Source organism: Lacerta agilis, chromosome 2 (genome assembly GCF_009819535.1).
Source record: "Lacerta agilis isolate rLacAgi1 chromosome 2, rLacAgi1.pri, whole genome shotgun sequence".
Classification (NCBI taxonomy): domain Eukaryota; kingdom Metazoa; phylum Chordata; class Lepidosauria; order Squamata; family Lacertidae; genus Lacerta; species Lacerta agilis.
Window position 1 is genome coordinate 118,147,661 of NC_046313.1, and position 23,604 is coordinate 118,171,264.

The 23,604-nt window shown below is 45.5% G+C and overlaps 3 protein-coding genes across 7 annotated transcripts in view; 2 read left to right on the top strand and 1 right to left on the bottom strand.

Moving 5' to 3' along the window:
- The window catches only part of LOC117042595 (zinc finger protein 91-like), a 258,539-nt gene that overhangs the window by 49,689 nt on the left and 185,246 nt on the right, over positions 1 to 23,604 (top strand). The gene's annotated exons all lie outside the window — the stretch shown is intronic.
- LOC117042208 (zinc finger protein 420-like) overlaps positions 1 to 23,604 on the bottom strand; it is a 64,443-nt gene that overhangs the window by 35,198 nt on the left and 5,641 nt on the right. Inside the window, exons 1-3 of one of the 4 annotated variants that reach the window (XM_033141732.1) lie at positions 19,174 to 19,267; positions 18,919 to 19,045; positions 16,299 to 18,113 (exon numbers count right to left, since the gene is read on the bottom strand). The exons of 1 other annotated variant lie outside the window; for it this stretch is intronic. In XM_033141732.1, the coding sequence (XP_032997623.1) occupies positions 16,342 to 18,113; positions 18,919 to 19,045; positions 19,174 to 19,248 (1,974 nt within the window). In that variant the 5' untranslated portion in view covers positions 19,249 to 19,267 and the 3' untranslated portion in view covers positions 16,299 to 16,341. Of the gene's footprint in view, positions 1 to 16,293; positions 18,114 to 18,918; positions 19,046 to 19,173; positions 19,268 to 23,604 lie in introns of those variants that run through there. 2 more of the 4 variants (XM_033141733.1, XM_033141736.1) reach the window with 2 other exon arrangements.
- LOC117042207 (zinc finger protein 287-like) lies at positions 1,582 to 11,810 on the top strand. Of its 2 annotated transcripts, none has more exons than XM_033141730.1 (6): positions 1,582 to 1,639; positions 4,279 to 4,846; positions 6,874 to 7,000; positions 8,109 to 8,212; positions 8,424 to 8,550; positions 10,927 to 11,810. In XM_033141730.1, the coding sequence occupies exons 2-6, from the start codon at positions 4,475 to 4,477 to the stop codon at positions 11,655 to 11,657; spliced, it is 1,461 nt and encodes a 486-aa protein (XP_032997621.1). In that variant the 5' UTR covers positions 1,582 to 1,639; positions 4,279 to 4,474; the 3' UTR covers positions 11,658 to 11,810. The 2 variants fall into 2 exon arrangements, with proteins under 2 accessions (XP_032997621.1, XP_032997622.1); XM_033141731.1 differs by having other exon boundaries at positions 6,880 to 7,000.

Consider the following 23,604-nt stretch of genomic DNA (forward strand, 5'->3'; position numbering starts at 1 on the left):
ACGTACTTTTTGGGGTGCGAACGGCACCCTAGAACGGATCGGGTACGTAACCTGAGGTACCACTGTAGTTTGTGAAGGCTGCTGGGAACTGTAGCGCTGTGGTGGGTAAACTACAGTTCTCAATATTCTTTGAAGGAAAGAATGTGTTTTAAAGGACTTGGGATCGGTGCGTTTTGTTAAAAGGCCAACCCTGCGGCCCGGGATTACTATGAAGAATTGAGGGTATGGGAGGGTCATCTAGCCCAACCCCCCTAAAAAGCAAATGTTATTTGCACTCAGTGAGTACCCCTTCCCCACAGGGGCAGATGGTCTTCGTTTTACTACCATTCAGACTCTCCCAACAGACGTGTCTTGGCCAGTGGAACCGCCCGCCACTTGAAAAGCCTCTGCTGAGTTCCTATCCCCCTCGCTTTTGCATGCACGGTACATGCAGGTGAAACTCGAAAAATTAGAATATCGTGGAAAGGTTCATTTCTTTCAGTAATTCAACTTAAAAGGTGAAACTAATATATGAGATACCTTGCCGACAAAGGTCCGTATAGTTAAAGCTATGGTTTTCCCAGTAGTAATGTACGGAAGTGAGAGCTGGACCATAAAGAAGGCTGATCGCCGAAGAATTGATGCTTTTGAATGATGGTGCTGGAGGAGACTCTTGAGAGTCCCATGGACTGCAAGAAGATCAAACCTATCCATTCTCAAAGAAATCAGCCCTGAGTGCTCACTGGAAGGACAGATCCTGAAGTTGAGGCTCCAGTACTTTGGCCACCTCATGAGAAGAGAAGACTCCCTGGAAAAGACCCTGATGTTGGGAAAGATGGAGGGCACAAGGAGAAGGGGACGACAGAGGACGAGATGGTTGGACAGTGTTATTGAAGCGACTGGTATGAGTTTGGCCAAACTGCGGGAGGCAGTGAAGGATAGGCGTGCCTGGCGTGCTCTGGTCCATGGGGTCACGAAGGGTCGGACACGACTGAACGACTGAACAACAACAATATATGAGATAGACTCATGACATGCAAAGCGAGATATGTGTCAAGCCTTTATTTGTTATAATCGTGATGATTATGGCGTGCAGCTGATGAGAACCCCAAATTAATCTCAACTTTGGGCTTTTCATCAGCTGTGCGCCATAACCATCACAATTACAACAAATAAAGGCTTGACATATCTCGCTTTGCATGACATGAGTCTACCTCATACATATATTCATCTCCAGTAGCTAATGAAAACAGTTGCTTACATAAATGAACTTTCCCGCGATATTCTGATTTTTCGAGTTCCACCTGTATATCCAAGGAAGAGCAGCTCAGGCTTTGCATTTTGTTTCCTTTTCTAGGCACGCAGAGGCGCTGCCGCAGACTAGCCTTGCAAAAGGAGAAGAGGAGCTTTCTGCAAACTTGGGGGGTGGGGACTTTCCATCCCTTTCCCCCCCCCCAACGAAGTTGCCTTAAGGGTTAAAGCCAGAGAGTGCAAGCTGCTAGAGAGAAAAAGAGAGAGAGAAGGGGATGCTGGATACTGACCCCCCCCCCCCGCGCGCTCCGCCCAACCTCTTCCCTTGGGAAAGGGGGCGTGGCTTAAGCAGAACAGCTGGCCCGCCCCCTCTGCCATCGCGAGCCGCCCTTGCCCTGCAAGGAGTACGGTGAGTGCAAAGCGCCTTGGGGTGCAGCAAGCTTCGGGGGGTGTGTGTGTGTTTGTGTGCGCGCAATGCAATGCAATGCAATGCAATACCCGTGGAATTGAGGGTGGGGTTGGAGAGAGAGCAGGCAGGGAAGCTACGAGGGGGGGGGGGTTTGCAGCTGATTCATCCTCGTTGCATAAAAGAGACAGGGGTTTCTCCCTGAAGGTGCGCTCTCTCTCTCTCATTCACTCACACACGTGTGTCTGCATGCACACACACACAGATCACGTGAAGAACCCTGTAGTTTCATTAGGCCAGTGTTTTTCAACCACTGTTCCGCGGCACACTAGTGTGCCGCGAGATGTTGCCTGGTGTGCCGTGGGAAAAATTGTGTTTATTTGATTCCTATTCAAGAGAATTACTTTATATATAGTCAATATAGGCACAGAGTTAAATTTTTTAACATTTTCTAATGGTGGTGTGCCTCATGATTTTTTTCATAAAACAAGTGTGCCCTTGCCGAAAAAAGGTTGAAAAACACTGCATTAGGCCAACACGGCCCATCTAGTCCAGCATCCTGTTAGAATCGTAGAGTTGGAAAGGGACCCTGAGAGCAATCTAGTCCAACCCCCCTCTCTCTGCAAGGCAGGAATCTCAGCACTGTGTTCCTTACGGCGGCCAAGCCTGGAAAGAAGAATTGGAGCCCAAGAGCATCTCTCCCCTCGGGTGGCTTCCATAACAATTTAATAATGATGATGATGATATCATTTATATGCCGCCCATCAGACTGGGTTGCCCCCCAGCCACTCTGAGTGGCTCCCAACAGAATGTGTCTTCTAAAAGTCAGATAGATGTTTATTTCCTTGACATCTGACGGGAGCGCATTCCACAGGGCGGGCCCTCTGCCTAGTTCCCTGTCATTGAGTTGATATAGAATAAGTTGAGTTCATACAGAATACAGTGGTGCCTCAGGTTAAGTACGCTTCAGGTTAAGAACTCCGCTTAGGAACAGAATCCTAGAGTTGGAAGAGACCCCAAGGGCCATCCAGTCCAACCCCCTGCCAAGCAGGAAACACCATCAAAGCATTCCTGACAGGTGGCTGTCAAGCCTCCGCTTAAAGACCTACAAAGAAGGAGACTCCACCACACTCCTTGGCAGCAAATTCCACTGTCCAACAGCTCTCACTGTCAGGAAGTTCTTCCTAACGTTTAGGTGGAATCTTCTTTCTTGTAGTTTGAATCCATTGCCCCGTGTCCGCTTCTCTGGAGCAGAAGAAAACAACCTTTCTCCCTCCTCTATATGACATCCTTTGATATACTTGAACATGGCTATCCTATCACCCCTTAACCTTCTCTTCTCCAGGCTAAACATACCCAGCTCCCCAAGCCGTTCCTCATAAGGCATCATTTCCAGAAATTGTGTTCTGGCGGCACAACGGCAGCAGGAGGTCCCATTAGCTAAAGTGGTGCTTCAGGTTAAGTACGCTTCAGGTTAAGAACGGACCTCCCGAATGAATTAAGTACTTAACCTGAGGTACCACTGTAATAAGTTGATATCCTAAATTTTCACCTTCTCTCAAAGAAGCAGGATCAGGAAGTTTTTAATGTTTGATACATGTTTTTGTATTTTGCTGGAAGCCACCTGAAGTTGCTGGGAAATAATAATAATAATAATAATAATAATAATAATAATAATAATAATAATATCACTTGTTCAGTGCATTTGGAAGCATCCAAATAACTTGAGGTAATATATTCAAACAAAGCATTCGCTCCTGATTCGCCGTGTAAAAAGGTACTTGCACTGGCCTGCTTCCGAACTGCTAGGTTGGCAGGAGCTGGCAATCCCAAGAGGATCAGTGGTTTAGACCACAGCACCACCCTACGATTCACCGTGTGCAATCCTACCGGCTGAATTTTATCTTGAGTCCTGGGATAGCTCAGTTGGTAGAGCACGAGGCTCTCAGGGTTGTGGGTTCGAGCCCCACCTTGCCCAAAAGATTCCTGCATTGCAGGAAAGTTGGACTTGGTCCCTTCCAACTCTGTGAGTCTATGGTCTATGGACCTCACTTGTGAGGAACCACCGCAATTATTTCTTTTTTGAAGCAAAATTTTGTTAGAAGTTCTGCAGCCCACCTTTGCACAATAGGAGTTTGCCCTTGTAAGATTGGAGAGCGCGAGAGGAAAGGCTTTTTTGGTGGGGGAGGGTGGAACAGATATGTCTTTTCTGGTCAGCGGGCAGAAGGAGCTTGGGTTGATCCCTAGCTAGAGATCCTCCATCCCCTTTTCTCGGTCCAGATTTGGGTCTCTGGGGGGACCTGTGAGCCAGTGTGGTGTAGTGGTTAAGAGCGGTAGACTCGTTATCTGGTGAACCGGGTTCGTGTCTCCCCTCCTCCACATGCAGCTGCTGGGTGACCTTGGGCTAGTCACACTTCTCTGAAGTCTCTCAGCCCCACTCACCTCACAGAGTGTTTGTTGTGGGGGAGGAAGGGAAAGGAGAACGTTAGCCGCTTTGAGACTCCTTCGGGTAGTGAAAAAGCGGGATATCAAATCCAAACTCTTTTTCTTCTTCTCTGCCTCCTAGGAGAAGGAATTCCCAACTTATCTGCTTCCCCCTGGTGTCCTTCCGTGCCCTAAACCTCACCTGCCTTTCCTTGCAGGCTGCAGACCTCGGTGTTTACCCAGTTTCCTCCATTGCTACTTTCAAGGCATCTTCCAGTTTTGGGGGGACATATGCTAATTGCAAGACCCTAATCTCCTCCTCACCCTGCCCCAAAGTCACACACTCCTACCCTCCAGAAAGAAGGCAGTGGTGGAGTTTCTGTGTGGGAGGCCAAGCTGTTGTGGAGCTCAAGGATGGAGGAGCAAGACTCAGCTGGGCCTGAGGAGGGAGAAGGTCCCCGCATCATCCAGATTGGGAGCGGTGGGGCCGTCTGGGGGGACCTGCCGCAGAAGTGCTTCCGGGAGTTGTGCTACCAGGAAGCTGAGGGTCCGAGAGAGATCTGCGGCCAGCTCCGCTCACTGTGCTATCAGTGGCTGAAGCCAGAAAGGAATACAAAAGCCCAGATAATTGACCTGGTGGTCCTGGAGCAGTTCCTGGCTGTCCTCCCCCCGGAGATGGAGAGCTGGGTCAGGGAGTGTGGAGCAGAGACCAGTTCCCAGGCGGTGGCCCTGGCAGAAGGTTTCCTCCTGAGCCAGGCAGAGGACAGAAAGCAGGAAGACACGCAGGTGAGGCTTGTGGCTGGAAGGGGAAATGATATATAATGAATTGAAAAGGATGTTCAAAATAACTTTTCTTCAAAAAAACCAGAAGTTTTTCTTTTGAGAATTATAGGGACAGAACTACATAAATTGTATAGAAATTTATTTATGTATGCAACTACAGCAGCAAGAATGTTTGTTGTTGTTGTTCAGTCGTTCAGTCGTGTCCGACTCTTCGTGACCCCATGGACCAGAGCACGCCAGGCACGCCTATCCTTCACTGCCTCTCGCAGTTTGGCCAAACTCATGTTAGTAGCTTCGAGAACACTGTCCAACCATCTCATCCTCTGTCGTCCCCTTCTCTTTGTGCCCTCCATCTTTCCCAACATCAGGGTGTTTTCTAGGGATTCTTCTCTTCTCATGAGGTGGCCAAAGTACTGGAGCCTCAACTTCAGGATCTGTCCTTCTAGTGAGCACTCAGGGCTGATTTTTTTGAGAATGGATAGGTTTGATCTTCTTGCAGTCCATGGGACTCTCAAGAGTCTCCTCCAGCACCATAATTCAAAAGCATCAATTCTTCGGCGATCAGCCTTCTTGATGGTCCAGCTCTCACTTCCGTACATTACTACTGGGAAGACCATAGCTTTAACTATACGGACCTTTGTTGGCAAGGTGATGTCTTTGCTTTTTAAGATGCTGTCTAGGTTTGTCATTGCTTTGCTCCCAAGAAGCAGGCGTCTCTTAATTTTGTGACTGCTGTCACCATCTGCAGTGATCATGGAACCCAAGAAAGTGAAATCTCTTTCACTTGCCCCAAAATAGAAAGAAGCAGAAGTCCCAGTAAAGGAAGAATGGATACAAAAACTTATGGGATATGCAGAAATGGCGAAACTTGTGGGAAGAATAAGAAATCAAGATAACAAACTTTTAAATAAAAGAATGGAAATGGTTGATTGAGTATTTACAGATAAATTGTAAACAGATAAAAACATTAGCAGGATTATTGTAATAACCTGCAGTTATATAAGAGTATATATTTACAGTAGATAATTAAATGAACAAGTTAAATGAAATTGGATATGCAGATGATATTAAAAAATAAATTTAAGGAACCATGGAAAGAGGTGGAAGGAAGTCAAATTTTGAAATGTTAAATGGATTATAAAACTAATGAAATGTATAAATTTGAAAAGTATATAAAAATAATAATATTTATTGTTTATACCAGCCTTCATCAAAAGATCTCAGGGTGGTTTTCATATAATAAGAATAAATATGAATTGCAATTGATAATCAAGAATAAGTCTTTTATCCTCGTTCTGCCTGAATGTCATACTTAACTGTCTTCATATTTGAAAGACAGCGTGTCATTCCTTTTAATAATAATAAAATCCTCAGTGGCACCGCAAGAAATCTGCTAGCACATTTGCAAAGCTAAGCAGGGTCCGGCATGGTTTCAAATTGGATGGGGAACCATTTGTTGAGATTCATGCTTTGTAGGGGAGACTACACGGACCTCGAGGTCCCTCCCAGCTCCACTATTCTGTGAGTACTGGCTGCCCATCTACTACCAAGGCAGGTTCAAGTTCCCTGTGTTAATTTACAAAGCCCAAACCTTAGAGATCACCTTCTGAACCCTTATATCTCAGCTCCATCACTGACGTCATCTGCAGCAGCATCACTGGTCATCCCTCCAGTTGGTGAGGCTCATTTGAAAACAACAAAAACACGAGCCTTTAGCGTCACCGGATGAGTGCCTGTGGAACTCTCTGCCACTGGAGAGTCAGCAGGCTGCTTCCCATTTCAACTCTTAAAACATTTGCTTGAAAATCCTCTGTTCCACCAGGCCTAGGAAGGCAAGCTAAGAATTACAGACTTCTACGCTAGTTAGCTGATGTCGGCATTTTTGTTACGGTTTGACGTGCAATTCTGATCAATAGTGGTGGTGGGTACATATTTTTCATAAATAACTAAATAAATATTTTTTTTCCCTTTCCAAATCTCTCTCCCCTCCCCTGCCCCTTCTCTCCCCCCGGGCTCGTTGCCCTTTTCAGCTGCAGGGGTTGCTAGCCAAAGGGGCCACAGATTTCCCAGGGACCAAGGAGCATCCGCCGGAGACCGCACAGAGACTGCTCTTCAGGTGGATCAAGCAGGAGGGAGACGGAGGGCCCCCCTCCCTGGGTAAGGACCCCCCCATGGATGACCCCCTCCTTGGTTGTTCCTGACTCACATGAACTGCTACAAATGCTCCCCTTGATTTTCGTAGGAGGAGAGACAGTTCTGTTGAACGCGCAAAGCTGCCTCCTGCCAAGTTTCCCCTGGTCAGAACTGTCTACTCTGACTGGCAGCAGCTCTTGGTGGTTTTAGGGAACTTTGCCACAGCCAGGTATCAGACCTTGGGCCTCCCGCATGCAAACAGATGCTCTCCCACTGAGCCTTTCCAAATAGAAAGAAAAACGGAAGCTGTCTTATCACGACTTGGTCCATGTACCGTATTTTTCGCTCCATAAGACACACTTTTTTCCTCCTAAAAAGTAAGGGGACATATCTGTGCTTCTTATGGAACGAATGGTGGTCCCTGGAGCTGAATTTCCCAGGGGCCAAAAGCAGATTGTGCTTTTTATTTTACAAAGAGAAAAGGGGGTGTTGAAAGGACCCGCTCAGCAGCTGATCAGCAAGAGATCGGGAGAGAGATAAGAGTCCCGGCTCCCTTTCAGCCCCACCCTCCATTGTTGAATGTGCTGCAGAGGGAGGTTGTTTGTTTCCCCAGCAACATGTGACTGGCTGATTAGATTATCTGTCTGGAAACTGTAGAAACGGCTCCCTTTCCTTAAGATTTTTCAGAAATGTGAGTTGAACCCCATAAAAATGGGGCTTTTCCTCTTTGCTTTTCCCCCTTTGCAAAAAAAGCTGCAAAACTTTTAGCTGATCCTCAAAAAAACAGGCCTTTTCCCTTTGCAAAAAAGCTACAAAACTTTTAGCTGATCCTCAAAAAAACAGGGCTTTCCCCTTTGCAAAAAAAGCTGCAAAACTTTTAGCTGATCCTAAAAAAAACACACACACAGGGCTTTTAGAGGAGGAAAACCAGAAAAAAATTTTTTTTTCTTGTTTCCTCCTCTAAAAACGAGGTGCGCCCTATGGTCCAGTGCGCCCTATGGAGCGAAAAATATGGTAGTTCAGTAGTGTCTGCACTGACTGACAGCGTCTCTCCCAGGATTCAGGTAGGGTCGCTTGCTGTGAGATCAGGATTCCATCCTTAGGCTCTAACGTTTTAACGTCTTCCCCGTAGAAAGTGCAACCGTTCTCAGAGACGGGGAGACGGCGCTGGGGGTTCCTCCTCTGACGCCTTCTCTTTGCAGCTGGCTGGAAGTGGCTCCTGTGTTACCAGGACAGGTAGGTATGGGGTTGGATTTGGGGGGGGGGGCAAGGACACCCTCTCACCTCAGTCTCCTCACACCTCTCTGGGCCTGGAGGAAATAGCATTGTCTTTCTTTGAAACCACAGATTCTGCAGGAGAAAGTCCAGCCGCCCTCCACCTTCGCTATCTGTTTGTAGGCAATTGCATTATCTTCTGAATTTATTTATTTCTCTCTTTTTAAATCAGGGTCCGGCACCCTTGGAGAAGATGTCCGTTCATTTCATGGGGGAGGAGAGGACTCTTCCAGAACCAGGCCAGGCGTCTCTGCACAGGGGATCCGTGGAGGAGAACACTGGGAATCTGGTCTCTCTGGGTGAGGCCCCTTCTTTGCCTTGTTCATTGATCCAGTTCATTCACTGACCAAGTTTCAAGCCCCCGTTTATGTTCCGATACGTTAGCTGTTCGTAGATGTCGGGATTTACTTCTGCAGAAGCCGCGTTGATTCATCAGCAAGACTGGTCCTTCTACAGGCATAGTATAACACCATTTGCCCCAGATCCTCAAAATCTGTCGCTGAGATTGGAAAATCTCACTGCAGCTCCAGCATTTTGTGAGTTGGGCCCTGCTGTTTTCAGGACTAAGCTTTTCAATCTTAGGAACGGACTTTGAGGAATGGAGTAAAAGTAATTTTTATCAGGCACACCGAAGGACAAGCCTTGCTGATGAATCAGCACGGCTTCTGCAAAAGGAAGCCCTGCCTCAATAATGTCTTCAACTTCCATGAACGACAAATGCATAGGAACATAAGAAGAGACATGGAATTAGATCAGGCCAGTGGCCCAACTAGTTCAGCATCCTGTTCTCACAGTGATCAACCAGGTGCCTCTGGGAAACCCTCAAAACAGGATTTCAGGTTGGGAGTGTCTCCCTGCCTTTCCATGGATATGTCCTTGGGGATTCAACCTGGGACCCTCTGCATGCCAAGCAGGTGCCTTGATCACTGAGCTATGAGCCTGGAAGAGGAGAGACTGAGAGGAGACCATAGCATAATAGAATTGTAGAATCATGGAATCCTAGAGTTGGAAGAGACCACAAGGGCCATCCAGTCCAACCCCCTGCCAAGCAGGAAACACCATCAAAGCATTCCTGACAGATGGCTGTCAAGCCTCCGCTTAAAGACCTCCAAAGAAGGAGACTCCACCACACTCCTTGGCAGCAAATTCCACTGTCCAACAGCTCTTATTGTCAGGAAGTTCTTCCTAATGTTTAGGTGGAATCTTCTTTCTTGTTGTTTGAATCCATTGCCCCGTGTCCGCTTCTCTGGAGCAGCAGAAAACAACCTTTCTCCCTCCTCTATATGACCTCCTTTTATATATTTGAACATGGCTATCATATCACCCCTTAACCTTCTCTTCTCCAGGCTAAACATACCCAGCTCCCTAAGCCGTTCCTCATAAGGCATCGTTTCCAGGCCTTGTACCATTTTGGTTGCCCTCCTCTGGACACGTTCCAGTTTGTCAGTATCCTTCTTGAACTGTGGTATTCCAGAATACAGTATTCCAGAATACTGTGTCCAGTTCTGGGCACCACAGTTCAAGAAGGATACTGACAAGCTGGAACGTGTCCAGAGGAGGGCAAACAAAATGGTCAAAGGCCTGGAAACGATGCCTTATGAGGAACGGCTTAGGGAGCTGGGTATGTTTAGAGTTGGAGGTGGCCGCAAGGGTCATCTAGTCCAACACCCTGCAAGGCAGGAATCTTTCACCCAACGTGGGACTCAAACCCATGACCCTGAGATTGAGGGGTCTCATGCTCTACTAATTGAGCTATCTGTACGATTCAGTATGTATGATTTGAATCTGTATGGTTCAAGTATCTCAAGGACTGTCACATGGAAGACGGAGAAAGCTTGTTTTCTCCTGCTTCAGAGGGTAGGACTCAAACTTCAAGTTACAAGAAAAGAGATTCCAACTAAGCATCAGGAATAACTTTCTGACAGTAAGAGCTGTTCAACACTGGAATGGACGACTTTTGGGGGGGGGCGATGCTCCTTCCTTGGAGGTTTTTATGCAGAGGTTGGAGTGCCATCTGTCATTGATGCTTTAGCTGAGATTCCTGCATAGCAGGGGGCTAGACTAGATGACCCATGGGGTCCCTTCCAAGTCTATTTATGTTATGTTATGTTATGTTATGTTATGTTATGTTATGTTATGTTATGTTATGTTATGTTATGTTATGTTATGTTATGTTATGTTATGTTATGTTATGTTATGTTATGTTATGTTATGTTATATTATTTTTTAATAATTTGATTTATACGCTGCCCTATACCCAGAGGTCTCGGGGTGGTTCACAAACAAGACCACACCATATAAAAACAAACCAAAAACAATAACCCAATAACACACCCCCCAAAAAAGCCACATTCCCCCCCCTTTTTAAGAGGAAGAGTTTGGATTTGATATCCCGCTTTATCACTAAACATTCTCCTTTCCCTTCCTCCCCCACAACAAACACTCTGTGAGGTGAGTGGGGCTGAGAGACTTCAAAGAAGTGTGACTAGCCCAAGGTCACCCAGCAGCTGCATGTGGAGGAGCGGAGACGCGAACCCCGTTCACCAGATTACGAGTCTACCACTACACCACACTGGCTCTGCCTCCCCATTAAATGTTTTCTGCTCTGTTGATCTAAACAGTGTTAAGCATCAGGCTCTCTTCCCTGACTGAATTTCTGGTTTTGGTTCCCTCAGGTAACGGGCAAGAGGACCGCCAAGAGTGCAAAGGGCAGAGAAGGGCAGCCGAAGAGAAGCAGAAGTGGGGGGCCAAAGCCTTTGCGTTCGAAGGGGGCGAGGCGGATGAGACCCCGATCCTGGAGGGATCCTGTCCTGAAGGGAAGCGCCGCTACGTCCACAGCAGAGAGAAGCCCTTGAAATGCTCCGAGTGCGGAAAGAGCTTCAACCACCAGGTCCACCTCCTCAAGCACCAGAGGACCCACATGGTGGAGGAAACCTACCGGTGTGCCGAGTGCGGGAAGCAGTTCAGCCACAGCTCCTACCTCAGCTCCCACCAGAAGATCCACACGGGGGAGAAGCCCTACAAGTGCCTGCAGTGTGGGAAGACCTTCAGCCACGGCAGGAGCCTCAGCTCACACCAGGTAATCCACACGGGCGAGAAGCCCTACAAGTGCTCGGTTTGCCCCAAGAGCTTCAGCCACAGCAGGAGCCTCAAAGTGCACCTCCGGATCCACACCGGGGAGAAGCCCTTCGGCTGCTCCGAGTGCGGGAGGAGCTTCAGCCAGTGCTCCAACCTTATCAAACACCAGAGAATCCACACGGGGGAGAAGCCGTACAAGTGTTCCCAGTGCGGGGTGTGCTTCAATCAGAGCATCCAGCTGAAGAGGCACCAGATCATCCACACGGGTCAGGATCCCGTCTATCAGAGCATCCAGCTTAAACGGCACCAGATCATCAACACGGGGTAGGATCCTGCGAGTCCTGAGCCCCAACCCCTTGCTTCATTTTGGGAGAAAAGCACACGGCTCCCTCTAATTTATGTTGTTGAACCTCCCAGAGAACTACAGATGAACTAATTAAATAAGCAGAAGTTTAGAGTTGGAAGGGACCCCAGAAATCATCTAGTCCAATCCCTTGCCAAGGAATTTGCTACAGATGGGTCATCGAGCCATTGTCCAAGAGAGGAGAGTCCACCACCTTCCGAGGGGTTCCGTTCCAGTGTCAAAACAGCTTCTTTGACCAACCCTAGACAACACTTCTTAGAAACTGCAGCTGTTCCCACATTAACTAAATTGCTGAATTAAAGGAATAAATACCAGAGTTTCCATGAAAGGACCAACTGCGGTGATGCTCAGAACGTGTGTGTCCCATCACTGGTGGAGCTGAGCGTGGGCAACAAATTCCGATCGGAGCTGGCACCTTGGATTTAATAAAAGGACCATAGAATCATAGAGCTGGAAGGTACACCCAGAGTCATCCAGTCCACCCCCTGCAATGCAGGAATTTCAACTAAAGAATCCGTGACAGGTAGACCTTCCAACCTATGTTCAGAAACCTCCAGCGAAGGAGAGTCCGCCACCTCCGTAATAATAACAGGTCGCCCGTAATGAATAGACTTCCAGTGAGTTCGAATCCTGCTACATGGAGGAGAGGTGTAGATGCCTGGTGAAGGTGGGTTTTGCAGGACAGCAAGGGTCCATATTAGGACGCGATATTATATACGGTGCCTGGCATGTATCAAGAGCATTTCCTTTCAACTAAAACAAAAAACAAAACAAAACAGAACCTCTCTGCGTTGTCAGTTTTGTGCAATAATGCTGAATTAAACCATGTGATGTCGTCTGCTTCTGCGGCCAAATCTTTCTCAAAAATCGCTCCTCGGCTCATCTTGGGCCTCTGAGTGGGCTGAAGCGGGCTGAGTGATTCATCTGGTATGGTCTACACTGGCTGGAGTTGCTTCCAGATGCAGTGGAGCAGGGGATGGGCCTATTAATGACTGCATATAATTAATGGGGTGCAAAAGGTTGCAGGGGTAGGGGGCTGAATTATGAATTGTTTTCATAATTCATTTATAATTAGGCATTCCAAATAATTAGGCATTCCAAAGCGACTCAGAATGCAACAAAATTTGCCTGGGAGAGTTGCATGTGTAAAACCCATTGAAACATTTGCATATGTAAAAAATAAGGACCCCGGGACAGTAAAGTCCAGACAAAGGTGACTATGGGGTTGCTTTCAGGCTGAGGGAGCCGGCGTTTGTCTGCAGACAGCTATCTGGGTCATGTGGCGGAAGCCACAGCGCACGGAAACGCCATGTACCTTCTCGCCACAGCAGTACCTGTTTATCTACTTGCACTGGTGTGCTTTAGAACTGCTAGGTTGGCAGGAGCTGGGCCTTTGGGGGTGAAGTCCAACTGTGGGCAGCTTGCAGCACCTGCTGTGGCTGCATCATGCCATGGGCAAATGCGCAATGCCGGCAGAGTGAGGAGCAGCTCCAAATGAACTCTGCTTTCGGCCTGGTATACAGTCGTACCTCTGGTTATGATCGCTTCAGGTTGCGTTCATCATGAGATACGAACGTGCCGAACCCGGAAGTACCGGAACGGGTTACTTCTTGGTTCGGCAATTCGCAACATGCGCAGACGCGCAAAATGACATCACGCGCATGCGCAGAAGTGCCAAATCGTGCACATGCGCAGATACGACACTTCAGGTTGCGAACGGGGCTCTGGAATGGACCCTGTTCACAACCAGAGGTACCACTGTACTGCCTGCTCTTTCTACAGATTTCTGAAAGATGGGCCAATTACGTGGGCGCAGAGATTCCTCTCTCTTTAGGGAAATGGCTCTCCTGAAACCACTGGCAATGCCCACATTTCCCTGTGCCACCTTCCCGCCCCATGTTGGTTGTTCTCCACAGCACCTCCTTTATTTCGGCTGCCAACACAGATTTTATCCACTTTGCCGTTAACGTAGCCATGAATGAGAAGGTAAGGTAAAACAATGAATTTATAACAGGGAGATGGACTGGATGACCCTTGGAGTCCCTTTCAACTCTACAGTTCTAGGATTCCAGAGCCAATCCTGCTTCCTAAACAGCTCAGTCAGCATTTGCTCAAACAAACAAGAAAGGTTTTATTAAACAAAGGAAGTTTATGACACAAAGGGGTTAAAACAACGGTTACTTCAGGTTATCATGTTATTTCAGGTAACCGTTCACCTAATCATATTTATACTAAATCAAACTGATGTTGTGGACTTCTAATCAAGCGCAGCTTCTTTTAAACTTCAGTTGCTTATGTTCGGTTGCTTCACTTCAGGTAGATGTCACAGATTTTTCGACTAAATGGTAAATGCTCAGTTTATTTCCAGTTATTTCACTTCAGTTCTTTCTCAGTTGTTGCACAGCTGTTGCCGCTTAGTACTTTGGTTCTTTCTTTTTTAAGCACAATTATCCAAATTTATTGGATTAAAACACAAATATATATACATACATAGAAGTAAGAAAAAGGGAGAAGGCGAACAAAGGAAATGAGAAGAAAAAATATAAAGAAAAAAGTTTGCATTGTTATACAATCAGATATTAAATTTTGAATAAAAAGACTCCCAATTCTTCTCATTGTATTAATGTTATTATTTACACTTTAACGCACCGTCGTCTATTATCTTGATTTATCTTCATACACTCCAATAGGTAAACATTTATGCATTGTACTTTACAAGAATCAATTTAGTTCTGCGAGGAGATTTTTATTTGAACAATAAGTTTTTATATAATCATTGAATATACTCCATTCTTTATATACCGGTACTTTCTGATTGGAAAGCCCTCTTACTCTCCCCATCATCTTAGCCAGCTGGAGGTATTCTATCATAAGCGTCTGCCATTCTGTTATCGTGGGCGCTGTTTCATTTTTCCAATTCCTTGCCACTAATATTCTGGCTGCCATTGTCCCATACACGAGCAACGCTCTTATATATTTTAAAATTTCCGTTGACATTATTCCTAAAAGGAAGGCTCCTGGTCTTTTTTTGAATGTAAATTTAAATAATTAAATTCATTATATAGTTTATCCCAAAATTACGGATGACTGACTATACAGTTCCACCACATGTGCAGATATGATCCTGTATCTTTTTTACATTTCCAGCAGGTTGGCGATCTACCTTTGTACATTTTAGCATGTTTTGCTGGAGTGCGGTGCCATCTATATAGCATTTGCATAACGCTTTTCCTGAGGTCATAGCACGCCGTGAATTTGATATCCTCCCTCCATAATCTTTCTTATTGTTCCATGTAGATATTATATCCAAGGTCTTGTGCCCATCTCACCATTACAGCTTTAACTCGCTCTTTCGCTTCCCATTCTAATAAGTAGCTGTATATTCATGAAGTATATTTTCCTTTATTGAGTCAGCTCTTTTTCAAATTTAGATGTTTCTTTTGCCAGGCCTTCTCTCTTGTCTAAATCAAACCTTTGGTTTATTTGGACTTAAGTACCTTGGTTCTTAAACAAGGTGGTACACACTCCTTTGACAACCCTATCCCTGAGGTACTCCAAGCAACAGACCCAAGGCATCTCCACACCCCTCTTAAATGGTTTGAGACACTTCTCTTTTTATAGAAAAATCTCCCCTCCTGACTGGAATGAGACCTAAGTAGACTGGAATGAGACCTAAGTAGGCTCCAGTACTTTGGCCACCTCATGAGAAGAGAAGACTCCCTGGAAAAGACCCTGATGTTGGGAAAGATGGAGGGCACAAGGAGAAGGGGACGACAGAGGATGAGATGGTTGGACAGTGTTCTCGAAGCGACTGGCATGAGTTTGGCCAAACTGTGGGAGGCAGTGGAGGATAGGTGTGCTTGGCGTGCTCTGGTCCATGGGGTCACGAAGAATCGGACACGACTGAACAACAAAATGACTGTATCTTTCCAGCTTCTACTTCTCCTGGCTCAGCCCCCAGTTAATTCTTGGCCTATTACTCTCACAGGACACCACACACTGTCCTTCACCCTAAGCTCAGAGACTTCTTTCTCTAGCTTGTGAAATATTCCTCAGAGTGGATGTTTCTACCCAGAACCAACTCTCTCCTCTCATTCCCAATACCCAACCTATCTCCCCACCTGAAACCAGTTTCTCTAAAACCTCACCTTTTCAACTCCCTCTCCTGGAACCCTGGCCAAGCAGGAGCAGTCATTCGTTAACCATTTGCTGGCAGGGAAAAAGAAAACACTTGGTGACCCCACCTGCCCAGCAAAACAAACTTTCCGTCACACTCCACTTTTCACAACTCACAATTCCCAACTCTCTCTGCCAAAGACCACATATCAACGGAATATCAGCACATGTTCACTCACAATGAGCACCCCCAGAGTCACATTCTGCACATCCCTAACAGTACATTATCTTTCATCATACTTACTATTATAAGACATTTTATTTGCTTTAATACATATGTACAACTTTTCATACAAACACCAGAACATGAAATACTTTCCATGCATTTACAATTTATTGTTCCCTATGAGTTTCTTGATATGAGGGACAAAGTGAACTCTATGAGAAAAACTTGGCACATTGCATAATGTGACAGACAGTAGGTGTAAATTGAGAACTCTCTTCTAATTGAAACTTTCCACACTCCTTTCATTTAAGCAATTGCTTCTCTGTGAGATTTTTGATGTCTTGTAAGTTTTCCACCTTCACTGAAGCCCTTCCCACACTCCATACATTTATATGGTTTCTCCCCCGTGTGAGTTCGTTGATGTCTAGTAAGGCTTGCACTCTGACTGAAGCTCTTTCCACACTCCAAACATCTAAATGGTTTTTCCCCTGTGTGAGTTCGTTTATGTACTGTAAGTTTTCTACCTTCACTGAAACCCTTCCCACAATCCTTACATTTAAAGGGTTTCTCCCCTGTATGACTTCGTTGATGTAGAGTAAGGTCAGAACACTGTCTGAAGCACTTTCCACAAAACATACACTTATAGGGTTTCTCACCCGTGTGAGTTCGTTGATGTCTAGTAAGTGTTCCATTGTGACTGAAGCTCTGTCCACACTCTATACATTTAAAGGGTTTCTTCCCTGTGTGAGTTCGTAGATGTATGGTTAATTTTGAAGCTTCACTGAAGCTCTTTCCACACTCCAGACATTTAAATAGTTTCTCTCCTGTGTGAGTTCGCTGATGTCTTCTAAGAGCTCCACTCTCAATGAAACCTTTCCCACAAAAACATTTAAATGGTTTCTCCCCAGTGTGACTTTGTTGGTGTACAGTGAGTTTCCCACTACAAATGAAGCTCTTTCCACACTCCACACATTTAAATGGTTTCTCCCCTGTGTGAGTTCTTAGATGTATTGTAAGTTTTCTACCTTCACTGAAACCCTTCCCACAATCCTTACAATTAAATGGTTTCTCCCCGGTGTGACTTTGATGGTGCACGATGAGTTGCCAACTACGCACGAAGCTCTTTCCACACTTCAAACATTTATAAGGTTTCTCCCCTGTATGAGATCTTTGATGTATAGTAAGGTATGAACACTGCCTGAAACCCTTCCCACACTCCATACATTTAAATGGTTTCTCACCCGTGTGAGTTCGTTGATGTACGGTAAGACTTCCATTTTCACTGAAGCTCTTTCCACACTCCATACATTTATATGGTTTCTCCCCTGTGTGAGTTCTCTGATGTATAGTAAGGTGTGAACAAAGTCTGAAGCTCTTTCCACACCCCATACATCTGTATGGTTTCTCCCCGGTGTGAATTCGTTGATGTACAGTAAGCTTTCCCCTATCCCTGAACCTCTTTCCACAATCCATACATCTAAATGGTTTCTCCCCTGTGTGAATTCGTTTATGTTTTGTAAGAGTTCCATTTTCACTGAAGCTCCTTCCGCACTCCATACATTTAAATGGTTTCTCGCCTGTGTGAATTCGTTGATGTTTTGTTAGAGCTCCACTCTCAATGAAACCCTTCCCACATTCCATACATTTAAATGGTTTCTCCCCTGTGTGAATTTGTTGATGTTTTCTAAGAGCTCCACTCTCAATGAAACCCTTTCCACACTCCATACATTTAAATGGTTTCTCCCCCGTATGAGTTCGTTGATGTATGGTAAGACTTCCATTATCTCTGAAGCCCTTTCCACACTCTATACATTTAAATGGTTTCTCCGCTGTGTGAGTTCGTTGATGTACAGTAAGGTCTGAACTTTGTCTGAAGCTCTTCCCACAATCCATATATCCAAATGGTTTCTCTCCGGTGTTACTTTGTAGATGTCTAGTAAGGCTTGCACTCTGACTGAAGCAATTTCCGCACTCCATACATTTAAAGGGTTTCTCTCCTGTTTTAGTTTGTAGGTGTGTTCTAAGGTGTTCACTCACACTTAAGTACTTTACAGTATTCTGATTGCCTTCTCCATCACCTAGTTTAAAGTAGGGGATAAGGAAATATTGTTAGGTATTCAAGGAAGAGAACAAGAGAACTTAAAAGAGAAAGGAAAGGAAATCTGAAAATAATCTCAAGAACCCTTGGTACCCAGCTCTACCTTCATCTCTTGTGTAACACTGAACACCAAGAGAAACCTTCTCTGCTGACGTGAGGCATCTATGGCCCTCCAGATGTGGTTGGACTCTAAGTACCCTCAACCCAAGCAAAGATGGCCAATGAACAGGAATGATGGGTGCTGTAGTGCAGCAACATCTGTAGGGACACACTTTCTCCTTCTTCCCCCTCCTGTGAAAATGCTACTCCTCTATATTGAGATTTCTCCTCCCTCCCTTGATAATAATAATAATAATATAATAATAATAATAATAATAATAATAATAATACCCCACCCATTTGGCTGGGTTTCCCCAGCCACTCTGGGTGGCTTCCAACCAAATAAAAAACATAGCATTAAACATTAAAAACTTCTCTAAACAGGGCTGCCTTCAGATGACATCTGAAAGTATAGTAGTTGCTTATTTCCTTGATATCTGCTGGGAGGATGTTCCACAGGGAATTCTGATACATTCCAATCAACTGTACATAACCACTACACCACACTGGCTCTCTGGTTTGATCTTCTTGCAGTCCATGGGACTCTCAGGGTCTCCTCCAGCATCATAATTCTAAAACATCAATTCTTCAGTGATCAGCCTTCTTTATGGTCCAGCTCTCACTTCCAACAGCAGATTCACACCTCCAACGTCTAGCAGCCAGGAGGAATAAAAACGTGCCCTTACCTAAAGAGGCCACCATCTCATAATTCTCCTCCATGACTTCTTTGTGCAGAGCTCTTTGGCCAGGATCCAGCAGAGCCCACTCCTCCTCCGTGAAAAACACAGCCACCTCCTCAAAGGTCAAGAGGGCCTGGAAGATGAAGAGGAAGAAGACAGAGCTTCTCTTAGATGCCCACCATCCTGACTCAACACAGAGGGAGGCCGGGTTGTCCCATCTGTGCCTCTTCCCTCCTCCCTGCCCTGTTGCTCTTTCCCTACCTGAGGAAGCTGCCTGGCTCCTCTTTCCACTCCACCCTTAAGAAGAGACTGTTCAGAAGGTGTCTCATAGGCCATTGCGTTGCTAGTAGAAAGGACGGAAGAGGAGGAGGAGGAGGAGGAGGAGGAGGAGGAGGAGGAGGAGGAGGAGGAAACTGGGCCACTTCTGGGACTCTCTCAGCTGTTGCCACGATGTACTTCAATGCAAGGAGCAGCTCTTTAAGGAGAATAATGCAGAAATTATTATTATTATTATTATTATTATTATTACTGATTGAATTTATATACCACCCTATACCAGGTGGTCTCAGGGCGGTTCACAGAAAGATGGATTTAATTAGGGTAGGAGACATTTACACAGATAGAATACCTTTTACAAATTACAAACATCAATACTAATAAACTAATACTAATAAATTCTAATTACAAACGCACGGAACTGGCAGGATGCAATCCTTTCTACAGGAACGTTATAAAACTATAAGTTGCCTCAGTCTTTAGGGGACATTCAGCTCCGGTTTGTAAAGTTCTAGGATCAACTCCCAAACTCTTAATGAAGCTTCACAGAAAGCATTACGGTCAGTACCTCTGCAGACCTCGCTTTTCCTTTCCTCCAAACAGCCGCCCAGGAAACCAGTTCTGACCCTTGGATACATTTGGAATAAAGAAAATAAGGGAAACTCCTAAATTATGGGCAGAATTTTCAGGGCACCAGTGTGCAGAAGCCCCATCCAAGCGGAGCAGATAGAAATATTTAGAGCACTCCCTTGCAGTTGAGAACATTAAGTCCCTTTCCTACTGTCTTTCTAGGGCCTACTGAAAACTTTCCTCTCCTCTCCTCTCCTCTCCTCTTCTCTTCTCTTCTCTTCTTTTATAGCAGGCATTTTAATTGAAGTTTGGTTATAGAGTTTTACCATCTTGATCTCAAAGAAATCAGCCCTGAGTACTCACTAGAAGGACAGATCAAGGCTGTCAAGCCTCCGCTTAAAGACCTCCAAAGAAGGAGACTCCACCACACTCCTTGGCAGCAAATTCCACTGCCAAACAGCTCTCACTGTCAGGAAGTTCTTCCTAATGTTTAGGTGGAATCTTCTTTCTTGTAGTTTGAATCCATTGCCCCGTGTCCGCTTCTCTGGAGCAGCAGAAAACAACCTTTCACCCTCCTCTATATGACATCCTTTGATATATTTGAACATGGCTATCATATCACCCCTTACCCTTCTCTTCTCCAGGCTAAACATACCCAGCTCCCTAAGCCGTTCCTCATAAGGCATCGTCTCCAGGCCTTGGACCATTTTGGTTGCCCTCCTCTGGACACCTTCCAGCTTGTCAGTATCCTTCTTGAACTGTGGTGCCCAGAACTGGACACAGTATTCCAGGTGAGTTCTGACCAGAGCAGAATACAGTGGTACTATTACTTCCCTTGATAGTACTTCTTGGGAAGCAAAATGTCTCTCCCACCCCCACCGGAGTCTGGTTGATCTCTATGCTTCCAAGAGGATCCTGCAATGCAAACCTTGTTTGGGGGAGAGGAACCCCCCCCCTTTCGCAGACGATTGCAGATTCCCTCTCCAGGTTCCAGAGGGAAAGGGGGCAGCCCTTCCTTGCTTTCACCCCCCCCCAATCCTTCCCCCCTTCCTCCTGCCCTGATTGTAGATTCAGGAGGAGGGAAAGCAAATTCTTCTCCCTCCCTGCATCCCAAATCACCCCTCCCCCCCAAAAAAATGTTGCACCTTTTCCCTCTTCCTTTGCAGGCCTCCTTCTCTTCCGGGGGTGTGCATGGAGACCCCAACCCTCCAACATTTGCCTCTCCCCCCCCATCTCCGTCACTTCCTGCCTCTCTAGCAAGAGAGTTCATTGACCCAGGGGGAGGGACAGGGACAAGAGATTGCCCCCTGTTCTCCCTGCAAGCAGAGACCTAGAAATATAGTGGGAAGGGACTCCCCCCACCCCCCAGGATCATGGAGCCCAGTGTCCCTCAGCCTTTTCCCGACCATAACCCCCCCCCCGACCTTATATCCGTCCTGTGCCCTTCCCCCCCCATCCTGACAGTAGAAAGGTAGCTATTTAAATGTTTTGCTTGTAAATAGAGCATGTTTCATTTATGGTTTTTATTTATAAATCCACTGAGTTACCGGAAATTGGAAGGGGAGGAAGAGACCTCAACTGCAGACCCCAACCTACGAGGCAAAGAGTCTCTGCCGGCCAGATCAGAGAGAGAACTTCTGCTGCAGATACTAATAATTCACAATGGTCTCTTCCCCACAGCAGGGAGCCAAAAGGGGGTGGGTGGGAGGTGGGGGGGGCCTCTGGGTGCAATGATGAAGAGGGGAGGGGTGCAAAGTTGCACAACATTCAACTACCAGAAGGGAGGGGAGATTTGGTTGGGATGGGGATGAGATGAAGACATGAAAAGTCTCCCCTCCCCACACCTTACCTCTGGGGGTCTGCAGTGTGGGGCAGGTTGATCCAGGGAATCCAACTGCAAAGGTGGGGGGTGTCTCCCCCTGCTTTAAACACAGGTTTGCATTTCAAGATCCTCTTTGAAGCAAAGAAATCAACCCAGCCTCCTATACTGCCTGCTTTTTCCACGGATTTCTGAAAGATGGGCCAATTATGGGGGCACAGAGATTTCTCTCCCCACAGGGAAATGGCTCCCCTGAAACCACTGGCAATGCCCACATTTCCCTGTGCCACCTCCCCTCCCCATATTGGTTGTTCCCCTCCCCATATTGGTTGTTCCCCTTGAATATATATATTCAAGCTGGGTGCATGAATGCGACAGCCTTGCTCCGTAACCGCTTGACCAATTCCGTTCAAATTTGGACACAACATTCCTTGGGCATATGGGAAGGATCTTATGTACTTACATTGAAGAAAAACCACACCTATCAAAGCTAAAAATGCGATTTTGTACAGAAACATAGCGCCCTCCAGTGGGCGTAAAATGCAGCACACTATAGAACAATAGACAGGGAGGGAGGGGGAGCGGAACTTGAGGTCAGCTCAGCCAATAGGCTGCTGGCGGGGGAGTGGCCAGAACACACTTCAACTGCCGCTGCCATGACAACTCCTTGCCTCAGGCTGCGCCATTTGCAATTATACAACAGTAAGCAACAGAGTTTCGGGGTGACCAGGGAGAGTGAGGGGGTGGCAAACAAATCACACCACAGGAGTTCAACAGGAGAAGCTGTGGTGAGGCATGCGCTTTCTCTTTTACATCTTCCTTTTACATTTCACAAAATGAGCCACAGCAATGCATCGCCGGGTCAGCTAGTGAATTTATAAAATATAAACAACGTAGAATAGTTTAAGGATTACTTTCCTGCCTTTCTGTGTTTTCATTGTTCCTTTATTGCAATAATAAAAATGGGTTTTATGCTGTTCTTTTAAAAGGGAGTTGGACTAGAAGACCCTTGGAGTAACTCAAATAGGTTATACATAAGAGTTTGAACAACTTGCTGGTTTCAAACACAATAAAAACATGACAAAATTTATAGTTAAAAATATCCTGAAACATGATAAATAAAAAATTCAACAAGAAATAGGTATATTCACAACAAAGTCAAATAAATTGGGATTTGATTAACACCAAGGAATATATATATACATGAAAAAACCTGGAAATAAATAAATAGGATGAACTTTTCTTTGTTAGGAAGAATATGAGTTATTAAGATGAAGGTACTGCCCAAAATGTTGTTTTTATTCCATTCAATCCCGGTAATAATATGGCACATTTCAATGATTGGCAAAAGGATATTTTGAAATTTATATGACAGGGCAAGAAGCCAAGAATAAAATACAAATTATTAACGGACATCAAACAGAGGGGAAGCTTCTCAGTCAGACCTGAAGTTATATTATGAAGCCTCATGCATTTGTTGGAATCAGGAATGGATAAAATTAAAAAATACAGGTTTATTAGATGTGGAAGAGCATGACAATAGATTCGGTTGGCATGCATACTTACGGTATGAAAAGGCAAGAATACAGTATAAAGGATTATTGGAACAAAGAACACCATGGTGGCTCTCCCCATTAGAGGCAGTATCAGGGGGAAAATTAAATATGAACACTGAATGGGCTACGTATAGAGAGAAAGTAACAGATTGGTTGCAATATTTTCAGTTAAATGAAATATTTAAGAATGATAAAAAAAGGATTTCAGTATGAAACGTCAACTTTTCAAAGAGAAATAACAGAAAATGATAGGAAATTAAAATTGAAAATGTACGATCTGTTGCTAGAATGAAAGATGAAGAGATTAAACCAGTTGTGATTAAATGGGTACAAGATGTGGGACACAATATGCAGATGGAGGAATGGGAAAATTTATGGAAGACAGATAAAATTTACAGCATGTGTGGCGATTCAAGAAAATGATGTATAGATGGTATCTAACCAGTAAAATTAGCAAAAATGTTCACAAAT

Coding starts and splice junctions, on each gene's coding strand:
- LOC117042207 (XM_033141730.1), top strand. CDS start 4,475: ATGGAGGAGCAAGACTCAGCTGGGCCTGAGGAGGGAGAAGGTCCCCGC. Junction 4,847..6,873: donor GAAAGCAGGAAGACACGCAG/GTGAGGCTTGTG, acceptor TGCCCTTTTCAG/CTGCAGGGGTTGCTAGCCAA. Junction 7,001..8,108: donor CGGAGGGCCCCCCTCCCTGG/GTAAGGACCCCC, acceptor TCTTCCCCGTAG/AAAGTGCAACCGTTCTCAGA.